Genomic DNA, 17,208 nt, shown 5'->3' with positions numbered 1-17,208 from the left:
GTGCTAAAGAGGCCTCTTTAAAGAGACCAGGCTGGGCAACTGGGGAGAAGTATTGGTGCTTCTTCACTGTCAGAAATATCAGGCATCGCATGCAGTGTAATAGATTTTCTTACCCCCACCCAACCCCCAGATTTAGCAGTTTCTCTTTAAGGAGGCCTTACAGAATTCAAACTTTAAAAGAACAAAACAAAACAAGTAACGATGGCTTGTGATTTCCTCCATGACTAGGTCTTTGTGGGATATTCTGTCCCCTTTGCCTCTCCTGCCAAATCGCCACTGACATGAACGAATGCTGTTTGTGTGGAGCAAGTGTGGCCATGAGGACCCTCTACCGGACCAAATATGGCATCAGTGTGAGTCTCCTCCCACCCTCGTATGACCACACCTGGCAGAATTGGTATACAAATGGATCCTATCTTCAGATTGCTAAGAGACTTATTAGGTCCTCACCTTTTCTTTGCCCTTAGTGTTCAGTCCAGGGCCTAGAATGCTGATTGATTTGATTTGGCCCAGTGGGAGAGATTTATAATCATATGCAAGCCACTACAGTGTTGCCTCACCCTTCATTTCATGCTCTGAGAAAGAGGAATAAAATGGACCGTGGGCTGGGTAGCTAGGTGACTCTGTGGACTGAGTCAGGCCTGGAGATAGGAGGTCCTGGGCCCAAATCAAGCCTCAGACATTTCCTAGTGTGACTGATCAAGTCATTCAACTTCATTTACTCAGCCCTTAACACTATTCTGCCTTCAAACCAATATTTCATATTGATTCTAAAAGGATTTTTTTTTAAAAAGGGTCATTGAGGAGGGAGATGCATAGCTAGAACTATGTCTTTCTGCCATACTCTTATTAGAATCCCCTTAGGGCAGAGATCCCTCAAAATTTTTTTGGTATGCCATGGGCCCCTTTGGCAATCTGACCACTTCTGAAAATGTTTTATATGATGTATAAATGTATAAATGTATAAAATAAAATCCATAGGATTCAAGGAAAGCAGTTATATTGGTTTTTCCCATTTTTAAACAACCAAGTTGTTTCATTCATTCCTTTTATGTTATTATATTTATATTATTTTATATTTATTATGCCCCTGCTCTAGGGCACAACAGAATACCCTGTGGGTTTTTTTTATTTTAAATTTAACTTTAAAAAATTTTCCATGGTCACATGATTCATGTTGTCTCCCTCCCCCTTTTCCTTTTCCCCTCTCCCAGAGTTGACAATTTCACTGGGTTATACATATATTATCACTCAAAACACATTTCCATATTGTTCATTTTTGTAATAGTCACCTTTTAAAACCAAATCCCCAAAACCTACACCCATCTAAACAAGTGATAAATCATGATAGCATTCTTTCACAGAAGTCCCTCAGAGTTGTCCCAGATCATTGCATTGCTTTTAGTAGCAAAGTCAGTCACATTTGATAGTCCCACAGTGTATCAGTCTCTGTGTACAATGTTCTTCTGGCTCTGCTGATTTCACTCCACATCAGTTCCTGGAGGTCATTCCAGTTCACATGGAATTCCTCCAGTTCATCATTCCTTATAGCACAATAATATTCCATCACTATCAGATACCACAATTTGTTCAGCCATTTCCTAATTGAGGGACACCCCCTCATTTTCCAATTTTTTGCCACCACAGAGTGTAGCTATAAATATTTTTGTAAAAAGGATCCTTTCCCATCTTTTTTATCTCTTTGGGGTACAAACCTAGTAGTGGTATTGCTGGATCAAAGGGCATGCATTCTTTTTTTTTTTTTTTAAACCCTTGTACTCCGGTGTATTGTCTCATAGGTGGAAGAATGGTAAGGGTGGGCAATGGGGGTCAAGTGACTTGCCCAGGGTCACACAGCTGGGAAGTGGCCGAGGCCGGGTTTGAACCTAGGACCTCCTGTCTCTAGGCCTGACTCTCACTCCACTGAGTTACCCAGCTGCCCCGGCATGCATTCTTTTAAAGCCCTTTGGAATGCCCTGTATTTTAACAATTTCTACACTTACTCTGGGTGTCCTATTTTTATGTATAATATCAATTATATATAATTTTACTCTATTTTGTTAGTCTCACCCTGTGTGGCACTGATACAAATAAACATGAAATGTTTATTCTGTAGTGATTGGTGGGGAATAGGGGAAAGAATAAGCATTTATGGAGTACCCTGTTGTGTGCCAGGTGCTGTGCTAAGTGCTTTACAAATATTATTTCATTTGATCCAAACAATGATCCTAGGATGTAAGTGCTGTTACCCCCATTTCACATCTGAGGAAACTGGAGCAAACTGAAATTAAGTGACTTTCCTAAGGTCACGCAGCTAGGAAATAACTGAGCCCAGATGTGAATGTAGGTCTTCCTGACTCCAGGCCCAGTACTCTAACAATTAGGCCACCTAAATGCCTCCTAATTAACTGATACCATGAACATATTTTACCCAAACCTTGATGCCCCATCTTGCTGTGGGAGGAAGCCAGAAGCTCTTTTGCAGGCTGTCAGCAGAAGCTGGAAAAGCTTAAACATGGGTCCTGTAACCTCTGCCTGCTATCCACAGACCAGTCTAGTTAAGTTCCATTTGGTTACAAGATTGAGTGGATACCACTCTTAAAGACCACCTACTGAATTATAGAGAGGGCCTTGACACCTGCACTAGTGGGTCAAAATTCCAGGTCTTTAAAATGCTAGAATATTCCTAATCCCATAAAGTATTAGAAAACATAAACGTGATAAGGGAGACTTATATGAAACAAAATAGGAAACCTCCCTTACTAAATTGACAAATGTGATTTTATCACCTTAGATTCAATATTCCAACATCTGTGGCTACTATTGCCTCACCCATGTATCTTGGAACCACTTAATGAGTGCAATGTACTTAATGATTTTGTGATTTTTTTTACTTCTTTTAACAGGGCTCCATCTGCAGTGACTTCATGGTGACCACTTTTTGTACTGTGTGTTCTCTTTGCCAACTTAAGAGAGACATTAATAGAAGGAGGGGAATGAATGCTTTCTGAAAAAAAAAAAAACTAATGGTAAATCAATGGGGTTTCTTCATAGACACAATGGGTCTTTTAAGATGAACCAAGCAGAACTTCTTAAATTTGCTAATTTTTCCAATAAAGAAAAATTAGATCTCTCATGTTACCATAATCATAAAAGCTAATTTCTTCAGAGGGAAATAAATTTGATTTAGTTTGGCACCCCATTTCAGTGAATGGGGTCAACCAATTGGTATGGTTGATTTCCCAAGAGGACTCAGAATTCAAGCTGTTAAGAGTCATTTATTAAGTCCTTACTACATGTAAAGTCCTTTATTAGGTACTTATCTCTGACTTCACAGTCAGCCTAGAGTGACAACTGTAAAATACTATTTCAGGGCAGCTAGGTAGCTCAGTGGATAGAGAGCCAGGTCTGGAGATGGGAAGTCCAAGGGTCAAATCTGGCCTTATATACTTCCTAGCTATGTGACCCTGGGCAAGTCACTTAACCCTCACTGCCTACCCTTTACCACTCTTGCCTTGGAACCAATATACAGTATTGATTCTAAGACAGAAGATAAGGGTTTAAAAGAAAAAAAAAACTTTTCATAAAGATAATGGGACCACTAGGGGATTCTGAGTGAGAGAGAGAAAGGAGATGAGAGCTTATCTCTAATAATTTCCAAGTTCTCAATAAAGAAAGTGAGATGATCAACTGAAAATAAGTGGGATTGGCTTGGGTTTGGGACTTGAGAAGAATAGGGGAATACAATAAAGAGACAGAGAAAATGTGGAAATGGTAAGAGAAGGACTCATTGGACATTAGAGGGCATGATTCCTGAGATTCTTGTTCATTTCTTTGGCCCACTGTCCTGTTCACTGAACTCTAAAACTTTAAGTGGACAAAAAATTAAAAGGAGAACTGAAGAGATAAAGAGTTAGAACATGATTAAATCTTGTAATAACTTGGGAGAATTCTAACTCAGTTTTTTGTTTTTGCAGATGAAATCTTGTGTTTTTGATGAAGCAACCAACATTAGTTTTAACATGTGAAAAATATATCTCTAAGTATTCCTCTAACTCTTGTCCTAAATTGCTACATGCTTTAGAAGTTTAATCATGATGGAATGCCATGCCAATTTATCTTGAGGCTTTAATCTCTGCCATACCTCATAATAATTCTTGATTTGTAATGTGATTTTTAAAATATAAAGCAAATAAAAGAGTATTCAAAATAAGAATTTCTGTGTACATGTTTTATATTATTTAAGTGATACTAAGTTTTATACTTTTCATTCATATTATAATTTAGTTTTCAGAAATCTTTAGTGATTTCTGCCAGTGAACTCTTGCATCCTTTTTGAGGAGATTCTATAAATGACTTCTTAATATTTTTATTCCATTTCCCTGCCATCCTTATTTTAAAATAACTATAAAAATATACTGAATTTCCCAAACCTCAAATGTAGCTATGGGCTTTTTCTTTTTGGTATAATTAATATCTATAAATATAAAAATTGAGCATATAACAATATGGTTCAATTTTTGTTCAAAAATTTGGGGGAATGAATGGAGGAAAAAATTTAATAATAAAACACAAAATTTAATTTGGCTCATTCCCCTCTTTATTGGAACATTAGAGAGGAATAAAGCACATATACAACATACCACAAGGTAAAGAACTATAGCAAATATTTTTAGTCACAGAGATTTCACTCCATCAATTTAAACAAATGCCTTTAAAACAACTGAGTTAGTCTGATAGATGGGTCACCCACCAAAGAGGAGGACTAAGGATTTAGATATTTTCAAGTGTTCATTCATACCATCTCCTCTTAAAATAATTCTTCTTTAAATATTCTGCTGTAAGAGGACACTGAAATGTGGAGGGTCACAATACAGATTCTTTGGAGTTGTAGTGAATTTAATCTGTATAAGGAAGGAGACATCACAGAAGACGTCAAATTAGTGTTGAGTCACTGGGCCATCTGAGCTTCCATGGCCTGTGCTGTCCACTCTGGGGCTGTCTGACTTATCTTCTCCAAAAGGTTATTCACTTGGAAACAAAGTGATTGAATCTGTTTGTCCCATGTTGGCAAAGCCTCCCGGGCTAAAGGAAAAGAGGAAAAATGAAAAAATCTCCATTAATCATTGAAATGTATACTTAGAAGAACAGGGAAAGGGACCAGACTTGTGATTTCATCAGTTTTAAAGATAGAAGTGTACTCAAATATACAAGGAGCTAAATCAACTGTACAAAAAATCAAGTCATTCCCCAATTGATAAATGGGCAAGGGACATGAATAGACAATTTTCAGATAAAGAAATCAAAACTATCAACAAACACATGAAAAAGTGTTCTAAATCTCTTATAATTAGAGAAATGCAAATCAAAACAACTCTGAGGTACCACCTCACACCTAGCAGATTAGCTAACATGACTTCAAAGGAAAGTAATAAATGCTGGAGGGGATGTGGCAATATTGGGACATTAATGCATTACTGGTGGACTTGTGAACTGATCCAACCATTCTGGATGGCAATTTGGAACTATGCTCAAAGGGCTATAAAAGATTGCCTGCCCTTTGATCCAGCCATACCATTGTTGGGTTTGTACCCCAAAGAGATCATAGGGAAAAAGACTTGAACAAAAATATTTATAGCTACTCTCTTTGTAGTGGCAAAATATTGGAAAATGAGAGAATGTTCTTCAATTGGGGAATGGCTGAACAAATTGTGGTATCTGTTGGTGACAGAATATTACTGTGCAAAAAGGAATAATGAACTGGAGGAATTCCATGTGAACTGGAAAGACCTCCAGGAACTGATGCAGAGTGAAAGGAGCAGAACCAGAAGAACATTGTACACAGAGACTGCTACACTCTGGTAAAATCGAATTTAATGGTCTTCTCTACTAGCAGCAATGCAATGATCCAGCACAAGGCTGAGGAACTTTTGAGAAAGAAAACTAGCCACACTCAGAGGAAGAACTGTGGGAGCAGAAACACAGAAGAAAAACAAATGCTTGAACAAATGGGTTGATGAGGCTATTATTGGGCATGTAGACGCTAAATAATCACCCTAGTACAAATATCAATAATATGGAAATAGGTCTTGATCAATGATACATGTAAAACCTAATGGAACTGCGTGTGTTGGCTATTGGGGGGAGGGAAGAGCTGGGGAGAGGGAAAGAACATGAATCATATAACCATGGGAAAATATTGTAAATAAAAAAAAATTTTTTTTAAATAAAAAAAAAAAAAAAAGACTGAAGTGTAAAGTTACCTGCTCATAAGACAAGAACCAGATTAAAATGTAATCAGAAATGTGTAACAAATTTTAAAACAATCCAAGATAGAAAGTATTTAATTGTGGTTTTCCAAGTCACTGTGCAACCCTCAAAAATCTATTTCTACTTGAATTTGATGCTGCTGATCTAAGGGCCACCTGAACCCTTCCTCTGTCCACACAGACTGATGCCTACTCAGTGATTTTCAGTCTGAGGGAGCTACTCAGGGTCACCCAGGAAGGAGGAATCTCAAGCAGTAGATGCACCCACATTTTCCTGACTTTAGGCCAACTCTCTCCATTACACCAAGCTGCCTCTGGGTCAAACCAAGATTAAAATTCCAGAGTGAAATCTCAATAATTATTTCCAGAGTTTAAAAAAAAATCTCACTCTAAAAAAAGTTAATTTTGAAACAATCATTAGAAAGAGAATAAAATTGTGCCACAGAAGCAAAAAACACACTGGTTATTACTATTTTTACAAAGTTACAATAATTATTAGCCAGTATTACTTATATTGGGTATTATGTGTCACTGGATAACAGACTTGTTCTAAATAAAATTACTGCCACCTACTGGAGGAAGAAATTCTGTTTTCAATATGTTTACTTAAATCAACAGCTATTGAACTGCATTTTAAAATTTCTAATAATAAAAATGATAAATTCTTCTTACTTTCAAAATGAACTATTCCATCAATCTGATCAATAAATCCATTCATACGTCCTTCTGTAATCATCTGAGATGCTATCTTCTCTGCCTGAAAAAAAAGAAATTACATAGAATCTTAAAGAGCTGGGAGCCCAGAAGCCATTTAGTTCTATCCACACATCCACAAGAAGTGTTCCATCACCCAGTTTTTGCTTAGAGATTTCTAACAAGAAGTTACAACCTCTTAAGGCAGGCCATTCTCATAATATGGAATTCCTAGGAAATTCAATATCAAATAAGGATTAACTTTTCAACAGGCATAATTCAAAACTTAATCTACAACCTAGAAACATCTGAAAAAAAAAAGAAAAATATACACTTAAAATGGGATTTTGTTGTTTTTTGTGGGGAGAGGTGGTTCTTAAATTCAAACCTGGGAGTTTTACTAAATCCCTACATTAGCAAAATAACCATAGGACGACAGGGGACCTAGGAAAGATGATTCACCTCTTCTTGTGATTTCAATGAGAAGGGAAGCAAGGGAAATAAGCATTTTAATAGCACTGATCAGGTAATGGGATACAAGTTCTTTAGAAATATTATCTCATTTGATTCTCACAACAACTCTGCAAGGTTAGGTGCTGTTATTATCCCCATTTTACACAATCAAGGAAACTGAGGCAAAAAAAGGTTAAGTGACTTGCTCAGGGTCATACAGGAAACGTCTGAAGACAGATTTACACTTGGTTCTTGCTAATTGTCGGCCCAGTTCTCTAGCCTCTGGACCACCTAGCTGTCTCTCAGAAACTCTTAAGAAACAGCTTTTTGGGGCAAGTGGGTAGCTCAGTCCTAGAGACAGGAAGTCCTGGGTTCAAATCTGGATTCTAAGACAGAGGGTAAGGGTCTAAAAAACAAACAAACAAAAAAAAAAAAAGACAGCTTCTTTCTGGGAAAAAAATACAACACAGAGCAACAAAGATAAAAAATAGCTGGCCACCATTTGGTGAAATGGATTAAAAACGGTTATGTTTACAAAAAAGGTGTCAATTCATAAAAAAAGTTGTTAGGACATGGATTATTTCCCTTAGAAGTTATATTTTCTGATCAAATCTGAGAATTGCCCAAAATGGATAATAGAAAACCAAAAGCTCATTGTTCTATTTTTACTGTTTTGGGATCTATGTGTGTCCATGTGTGCACATATGTGTGTACATATACACATACATATATTATATAACTATATCTCATACCTGCTGCTGTATTACTGCAAAAGTGTATCAAAAAGGGGCAGCTGGGTAGCTCAGTAGATTGAGAACCAGGCCTAGAGACGGGAGGTCCTAGGTTCAAATCTGGTCTCAGACACTTCCCAGTTGTGTGACCCTGGGCAAGTCACTTGACCCTCATTGCCCACCCTTACCAATCTTCCACCAAGGAGCCAATACACAGAAGTTAAGGGTTTAAAAAAAAAAAAGTATATCAAACATGCTTGTGATTTAATCCTTCTTCTAATACTACCTAGAACTAAACATATTGGCCTTACACTCTCTAAGGGCTACTATTAAAAGCAAAGCAGGAGTGGGGTTAGGGACATGATTTTGTTCATTAGCTGCCATGTCAATATTAAGGTAGACAGCCATTGGTCTAGGGGCATACACATATTAATATATATCAGTAATTCCCAAAGTGGGTGCTACCACCCCCTGGTGGGTGCTGTAGTGATCCAGGGGGGCAGTGATGGCCACAGGGGCATTTATCTTTCCTATTAATTACTATTAAAATTTTTTAAAAATTAATTTTCAGGGGGCTAAGTAGTATTTTTTCTGGAAAGGGGGTGGTAGGCCAAAAAAAGTTTGGGAACCATTGATATATATGTAAAGAAGACAGACCAAAGGTGACCAAATTGACAGAAATCACTCACACTATTTCCCTCTCTCTCCAAGATCATAGGTTAGAAAGTCTAACCAGAAAATGTATTGATGGGTTGCCCTGAATTGACATCAGCTGAGATTATTCTACAGAGGGTTTTTCCTAGAAAATTTCTTCTCCATCCCCATGATTACCAACTTAGTGTCTCTAGAAAATCAGTACTCCTGAGAACCTTGACATGCTGAAGACAAAATGAATTTCCTTGGGAAATGGAGTGTAATGACATAAGTTAAATTGAGGGGAATAGTTATAACAACATATCCAAGAGCAGAGGTTCTTAACTGGGGATTTGGGGGGTCTTGAGCTTGAAGGGCAAAATAAAAATTTTCATCTTTATTTGCACTAATCTATCTGAAATTTAATATTTCCTTCAATTATCTAGAGGCAACAACATATTATTCTGAAACAGAGTCCATAAGCTTCACCCTAGAGAGCTCTAGGCAGCACAGTGGATAGAGCAATAGGCCTGGAGTCAGGAAAACCTAAATTTAATTTTAATGTGAATCTGGGCAGGTCTCTTAGCCCCTTGTCTGCCTTAGTTTCTTCAACTGTAAAATGGGGATGAAAACATCACCTACCTGTTAGGAGGATCCATCAAGATACTATTTCTAAAGTATTTACGTTTGTAAACCTTCAAGTGTTATATAAATGCAGGGGGCCATGACACAATAATCCTTGCCCTTGCCAAAGTGCAGAACATTAAAATAAATACGTTTCTATTTTTGGTTATGCTAACTGCAAAATACAATTTTTAAAAAATGAAAATAATTCTGACTTTATAGTACTAAATTACTATTTCAATTTCCTTAAGGCTTCCCTCAACCTCTTCAATTCTCTGAAATGCTTAACAAATCTTTTATCTTCCCAGACTTCTTTCCCCTTCTCCATTGAAACTATACATGCACCACAAGAATAATGTTCTTAAAGAACAGTTCTGAGTAGGTCACAGGCTGAAAGTAAGAAGCTGGAGACACCTTCTAGGCTTGAAGCAGAATCCACACCAAGGCAACAACACAGGACATGGAAAAAATGCCAAGTATAAGGAATAGAAAACAGATTGGTTTAGGCAGTAGTGACAGGGACCAACTGTGAAGGGCTTTAAATGGCCAACAGAGGAGTCTGCAACAGAAAACCACTGACCGCTTGTGAATAGGGGAACAACAGGGTTAGACTTGTGCTTTAGGAAAATTATGATGCTGGCTTAGTTGGAGGTTGAATTGGATAGGGGGAAAATTTGAAAGCTGGGAATCCAATTAGAAGGATGTTGTCATAATCTAGCTATTCAGGTGATAGCTGTGGGAGTAGAAAGGGATGGATGCTTCTTGTGTTGTAGACTCACAAGTCCTGATAATGGGTTGAAGATGGGGAGAAAGCAATGAGCCAACCATGACTCCAAGGTTAAAAATCTGGGTGCCTCTGAGGAGCAAGCCTTCAAAAGAAATAGAGCTACATGAAGGATTAGAAAGGAGTTTTATTTTGGACATGTTGAGTTTGAATCTGGTTGGTGAACAAAACTAAGAGGAGACATCAGGGCTGAATCTGCAAGTCATCAGTGTAGAAATAACTAAACCCATAGGAGAAAATGAGATCACCAAGAGAAAAGATGTAGAGAGAGAAAGGAAGACAATCTAGAATAGTCCTGTAGGATGCCTAGGATTAGAAAGCAGAACGCAAATCACGATTCAGGCAAAGGGGACTATGAAAAAACAACCAAAAAGACAGGAGGAAAATTACATAAGAACAATTTCATGAAAACTCAGAGTGGAGATAATATGCTCCAAAGGGGTCAAGAAGGATGAAAAAGGCCAATGGATTTAGCAATTAACAGATTGCTGGTAACCACTGGAGAGGGAATTTGAACTAAGTAATGAAGTCTGAAGCCAAATTAAAACAGATTAAAGAGAAGACTCTAAGAGTCGGGTTACAAAAGAGAAAACGGACAATAATAGCAGAAAGAAATGGTACAGTCAAATAATGATTACTCAAGAATAGGAGGAGTCCTAAGCAAGATTACAGTCAGCAGAGAAGGAGCCAGTAGAAACAGAGAGATTGACTGGAAATAGGTCTTGATCAACGACACATGTAAAACCCAGTGGAACTGCTCGTTGGCTCTGGGAGTGGGGGTGGGAGGAGGGAAGGGAAAGAACATGAATCATGTAACCATGGAAAAATATTCCAAATCAATTAATTAAATACAAATTTCTCAAATAAAAAAACAGCACTAGAGTAAAGGTAGATAGAATAGGAAATGTTATGGGGTTGTGAGGTACAGAAGAGGACATTCACAAAAGAGAAGAGAATGTCTGAAACAACCACTGTGTGCAGTGCAGTGTGATGCATCAATCAGGAAAAAAAAATAAAGAGCTGCTGTGGTGCAGTGAGGGCCTAGCTGACCTAAGATTATGTTATAAATGTGGTCATGCCATTGAGGAGGACATGAGAAGATGTAACCAAGGCAAGTGGTGGAGGTAACAGAGGGTTCGAAATCTGGCAAGGTATTCAGGGACACAAGGGCAGAAGGACAAAGAACTGGAGAGTTTAAGACTGTATACAACAGAACTGGTTAACTATAGGCCCAAAACTGAGAAGGGAAGAGAGTGAGGCTTGAAAAGGAAAATGTCCTGGGGGAGCCCTAAGGAGTAGAATGATGACATCACAGTGAATACAAATAGCAGCAAGCAGAGGAAGGAGGTCTAGAAGGATGGAAGGTTATAGTCATATAAACTCCCTGAATTCTGTATCATTGCACTGGGATGCTTATGGCCAGACTTCTGAGTGAAAGACCACAAGATTTTGAAGGCAGAAGGTCCAATCTTTCCTTTTTCATTCCTCATTTATCCCATGTAAAGGATCTCATGCTCCACCCCTGGCTTTTTTTGGTTTTGCTCATGTAGTTCCCTCCACCTGAAGTGAATGCCCTTCTCCAACCAGCCCATAAGTACCTGTTGTAGCTGCACATCCTTCAGGGCCAAATCAAATGTTGCTTTTTCTAGGAAGCATCCTCTGATTTTCCCTTTCTTTGAATTTTCACAGTCCTTTGTACCTCCTAAGATACCAAGTACATTCTGCCATTTACCATAGTTATTCACCTATACTTATAAATATCGACCCACTGATTATGAGTTTCCTAAAGATAGGACTGTTTTTATTCATCTTTGTAAATGTAACAGCATCGGGTACTTAGCAGATGCTCAATGACCCACAAATTAATTCTAACATTCTGTGTCTAAAACTTTATTTAATACTATTATTTAATATCAAACATAAAAAAATACCTTAGCTGCGGGGATCTCTAATAGAGCTCCAAGCTCTTCAAATGTAATATTATTATATAACTTGCTTGCAGACAACAAATTGTGCTCAATGACAGCTCTGTCCAAGATGCTGGAACCTTATGTAAATTGAAAAAGACAATGGTTAAGTTCTCAACTAATTTTGCTTTGAATTCCAAAATTACATGAACTTATTTGCCTGTAGTACTTATATAATTATCTGTAATATCCTTCCTGCTACATGAAAAAGGTTATTTTGGGCTGCTCTAAATTCTAAATTCAATCAAATGGAACTAGTTTTGAATAAAAACACTGACTGGCTTAACTAATTAAACTTTTGGGGTTTTCTTAAAACCAAGCTAGCCTCTGATACCTTTTAAAAGAGAAAACAAATGATTAAATGTTTTCCAAAGTAAGAATAAATGGTAGCTTAAAAAAAGACTACCTTTAAAACTGGTAAAGAAAACATACATACAACTTGAGCTAGAAATACTATTGTAGGGGTAGCTAGGTGGTTCAGTGAATAGAGCCAGGCCTAGAGACAGGAGGTCCTAGGGTTCAAGTCTGGTCTCTGACAAGTCCTAGCTGTGTGACTATGGACAAGTCACTTAACCCCAATTGCCTAGCCCTTACTGCCTTGGAACCAATATTTAGTAATGATATTAAGATGGAAGAAAGGGGTTTAAAAAAAAAAACTAATCCGTAGGCACTGATTAATAAGGTTTTGACTGCACAGCCTATATTCCAAATAAATAAAATATTAGTAAAAACACAAATAAAACTGGTTAATGTATATGTAGTGTGTAAATGGAATTAGCTCTAGCCCATTCATAGACAAAACTCTACTTACCCTGGGCATCTAGATTATATCATCCCCACCTCCCTCAAAGGGGAGGGGAGATGAGTTAATCACACGTGACAATAAGTATCAAATCAAGAACAAGGGACAGCCCTTTGGGCAGTCCAAATCAGTGTAGAGGCTGCCATTGGTCCACTTGAATTAGAGGTGGACCCACGGGAAGTGACAGAGACACTATCTCTTCAAGTATGTCTGTTACTCCCTGGTGAGGGAGTTCGGGCTTTGGACTTGGTCCTGGAGGTGCTCGGCTGAGACCTCAGGCTGCTTCTACTCTGAATTGTCACGTGGGTAAGTTAGGCTGACTTCCTTGGCCTACCTTGGTGTTTTCCAGACTCTGCCTTAAGTAGGCTTATAGCCTCTCTGATTTCTAAAGTCTTGTGGCTTGTAGCCTAGTTTAATTAGTCTTTTAACCTTCTCTCTCCGTCCGGGCCTCTCCAGGCCTGGACTAGCCTCTCCCTCTCTCTATTTCCCTACCTTTTACCTTCCTAATTGTAAATAAACTACCTTAAACCTGATCCTGACTTGGGTCTATTTTAATTATGGAATCAATCTGAATTGTTGATTCCTGGTGACCACACTTTAAATATATATCTATAAAAATATCTAAAATCTCCCTCTTACAATTGGGTATAAGAAATCCTGGGTTACATTTATTGCATTATTTCTTCAGGAATCCAGTTATTTGCATTGTGACTAATTGTAGTCATTGAATCTCAGAGAACATGGCAGGAGATCAGAGGCTGGATGGGCCAGCTCATAACTGACTAGGAATCTCTTTTCCAACATCCCTGACAAGTAGTCATCAGGGCTTTGCTTAGAGTCAATGAGGGGAACCCATTTCTATTATACAACAGGCCATCCAAGAGAATTACTGAGTAAAGATAATCTTTCAATATGTTTCCCTAGCTTCTAAGTGGGTAAAATGTAAGACTATTCAATCAATAATCCAGACAAGTTGAAGAAAAATATACCTTTAAAATGCAGGTTTTATTGGTGGGGTTTTAGGGTTTTGTTTTGTTTTTAAAGGCACTCATTGGTCTACGGCCTCTTGTCCTTGTTTTCCTGAATCGAAAAGGATATCAGCAAAAAAATAAAATAGAAGGGTTCTATGAACATCAGAGAAATTTTGAAAAAATCTCCTCAGAAGCCAACTAATGATGCTTTACTAAATCCATAGGGCCAAAATGACTATGGGGTGGTACCAGGGAATCTAGAGAAGATGACTCTCATCCTCCTGGATTTTAGATCCTCCTAAGAAGAAGTGGTTAATTTCCTAGATTAGGCAAAATATGCCAGGGAGTTGTAACAGAGAAGGCTACTGTTATGTGAAGTTGGTTAAAATACATTGTTTTGTGTTTACAATAAGAAAAATCTTATTTAAACCTCAAGTTTTGCCTTGGAACATAGATTACTGTCTCAATTTTAAAGTTGAAAAAACTGAGAAAAATGACTCACCCCAAAGTCATATTGCTGATCAATGCCAGAGCTAAGCCTAGACACTTGTTCTTTTCCCTTAGATCATACTGTCTCTTAATGGTACTTTAAAGGAAGCCAGGAAAGAGTATAATGAAGATAATAAGGATTAAAAAAGAGAGCTGAAATGCTGTAATACTGGGAAATAACTGGGATTTGGGGAAACAAATTTCATTTCAGCCTTTGCCCCTACCTCACGTGTGGTGGTAGTACACAAATGACATTGTACCTCCATTGTTCTCCATACAAAACAAGATTAATAGTATCTGTGCTCACACTAACCCATGATATTTGGGGATAATTCAATGTTTATTAAGTGCTTTGAGGTATGGAAAAGTAAGCCCTTCTTGCAAATACCATCAAAAAATCTAATGGCCTACAATAATTTTCCCTACTGGAATTATCTTTGCATCTAAGATATGTAACACTTTCAACAGTGCAAGCTGTATGACATAGAAATTAAAATGCCTGTGATTAACACTGGTCTATAATTAATACTGCCTAATATCTAGAAATATTTAAATGAAAATATTTAAAGGTTCATAGGATCAGAACATTCATGAAGCTAGATCATCAGTATTACTGCTATTTGTAAAATCTATCTATACCATCAGCTGTAGTTGCTTTTTGGTGAGGCATCAACATAGCAGCAAATTCTTGAAGCTGATTTCCTCTGATAATCCTATCTAGATACATTTTCTCTAGGATTCCATAGGCTGCAAGCTGCTGACACCTTTCATCCTTAAAAAGAGTGGCTAGCATTCGAGAGCGCTGTTGTCCTAGAAAAACAAACCAGAGCATCATAAAAACAATTTCCAAGTAGGAAACTTAATATTTACAGTTTCTTATCCTTCTATAACTATTTTCCTGTAAGTAAGCAAACAAATCTTTAAGCAGTGATAAACTATTGTAGTGTTGGGTAATTCATTTCTTAAAAATAAGGCTATTGGCTTTACATTTACGAAGCCAGGCCACATGTATTTTTAATTTAAAATTTAAACTTATTTTTTTAAGCAAACACAAACCAAGATAAAAAGATTTCAGAATTATTTCCAAAAGTCACATTTAGTGTTACTAAACATCAATTCCCTTCTTGTTTTCCTGGAGCGATTATATTACAGGTTGGTGTAAATAGCCTTCTAAAAACATATATTTCTAAAAACATATATTTTAACTCTCTTATTTGTTGTATGAGAGATATGAATGGAAGGCCTAGAACTGAGGTTTGCAATGAATCTAAATGCTTCAAAGCAGCACAATAATAACAATTTCGCCACCAAATTGAAGCAGACTCAGTTTTTCTTTGAGCAAACCTTTTTGGTTACACTCATTTTATAACATTTCATTATCTTTTTAAACACTTACCTTCTGCCTTAGAAAACTACACTAAGTATCAATTCTAAGACAGAAGAGTGGTAGGAGTTAGGCAATTGGTGTTAAGTGACTTGTCCATGGTCATACAGCTAGAAAATGTCTGAGGCCAGATTTGAACCCAGGTCTTCCTGACTCCAGGCCTGGCACTCTATCCACTGTGCTACCTAGCTACCCCACTTCATTACCTCTTAAAGTTCACAAAGTACTTCCAGAAATATCACTTAAATCTTCTCAAAATTTTGTATAAAATATAGGAATTATCCCATTTTGCAGATGAAGAAACTGAATCTCAGAAGCAGTAAGTGTCTTGATCCAGCTAGTGAGTGGTAGATTTGGGACCTAAATTTGGAGTTCTGATTCCTAGCTCAAAGCACTTCACAGTACGGCAGCAAGGCACTACGCTTAAGTACCAGTGATGTGTGCATGTCAGAATTATTAACATAAATGTATATAGGTGGGTGACTCGGTGGATTGAGGGTCAGACCCAAAGACAGGAGGTCCTAGGTTCAAATCTGCCCTCGGACACTTCCTAGCTGTATGATTCTGGGCAAGTCACTTGACCCCCATTGCCCACCCTTATCACTCTTCTTCCTTGGAACCAATACACAGTATTGATTCCAAGATGGAAAGTAAGGATTTAAAAAAACAAAATACAGGTGTATATTTAGAAATAGGGTATTAAAGAAAAGGCAATTATTCAGTCCTTGACCTCCCTTTTGTTTGTTAAAATGTCTAACTTTTATCCTCTGAGAATATTCAATAACTATAGGTAGAGGATTCTACCCTCCAAACACTGATAGTGGATAAAGAGTCATTTGATGCATAGGATTCAAATAATGAATACTGAATACCTGCTGATGCTAAGATGGTACAGTGCAAAGCATGTTTTAAGGCCTCTAGTCGCTCACTTTCATGGACAATTGTCTTATATGAGAGCTCATTGTATCTTTGGGCAGCTTCAATGAACTTCCTTCTATAATCAAGAACACGAGCATAGCACACCTGTGGCAGAAAGATGTCTAAATTAGCAAAAATCAAGATAAAAATGTCAAAGTCCGTGGACCTCCCTACATATCTATTCAGTCAAAGGATCCATGGCTTTAGTGTGCGGTGGCGCCCTGTGCAGCTGCCTATGGAAGCTAATTATCTCCCTTCTTAGCATGAAGTTTCAAATTCCATAAAATGAAGCACAAAGGACTCCAATAGCTACCAATTCTATTGAAACTCATTTATCAAAATATTATAAAAGCCAATTTCAAAATGCCAAATGAAGAATCCCTGCTCTAGTCCAACCACAAATTAAACAGGATTCCCCTCTACAATATGCCCCATTGCCTGAAGCAACACCATACCCATGATGCAGCAGAAAGAATGAGGAAGCAGCGAA

At 37.6% G+C, this 17,208-nt stretch overlaps 2 protein-coding genes across 5 annotated transcripts in view; one reads left to right on the top strand and one right to left on the bottom strand.

Moving 5' to 3' along the window:
• PLAC8 (placenta associated 8) overlaps positions 1–4,213 on the top strand; it is a 34,311-nt gene extending 30,098 nt beyond the window's left edge. For all 3 annotated transcript variants that reach the window (XM_044680987.1, XM_044680986.1, XM_044680988.1), the window contains exons 3-5: positions 229–353; positions 2,907–3,029; positions 3,978–4,213. In XM_044680987.1, coding sequence (XP_044536922.1) covers positions 229–353; positions 2,907–3,011 — 230 coding nt within the window. In that variant the 3' untranslated portion in view covers positions 3,012–3,029; positions 3,978–4,213. The remainder of the gene's footprint in view (positions 1–228; positions 354–2,906; positions 3,030–3,977) is intronic.
• Positions 4,214–4,577: 364 nt separating this feature from the next.
• COPS4 (COP9 signalosome subunit 4) overlaps positions 4,578–17,208 on the bottom strand; it is a 47,237-nt gene continuing 34,606 nt past the window's right edge. The window contains exons 6-10 of one of the 2 annotated variants that reach the window (XM_044680278.1): positions 16,673–16,823; positions 15,056–15,226; positions 12,119–12,234; positions 6,942–7,026; positions 4,578–5,085 (exon numbers count right to left, since the gene is read on the bottom strand). In XM_044680278.1, the coding sequence (XP_044536213.1) occupies positions 4,952–5,085; positions 6,942–7,026; positions 12,119–12,234; positions 15,056–15,226; positions 16,673–16,823 (657 nt within the window). In that variant the 3' untranslated portion in view covers positions 4,578–4,951. The remainder of the gene's footprint in view (positions 5,086–6,941; positions 7,027–12,118; positions 12,235–15,055; positions 15,227–16,672; positions 16,824–17,208) is intronic. The other variant, XM_044680279.1, reaches the window with a different exon arrangement.

The sequence above is a fragment of the Gracilinanus agilis genome, chromosome 6, assembly GCF_016433145.1.
Source record: "Gracilinanus agilis isolate LMUSP501 chromosome 6, AgileGrace, whole genome shotgun sequence".
In the NCBI taxonomy this organism is placed as follows: Eukaryota; Metazoa; Chordata; class Mammalia; order Didelphimorphia; family Didelphidae; genus Gracilinanus; species Gracilinanus agilis.
The sequence above is the reverse complement of the archived record's forward strand: the minus strand, read 5'-3'. Positions and strand labels throughout refer to the sequence as shown.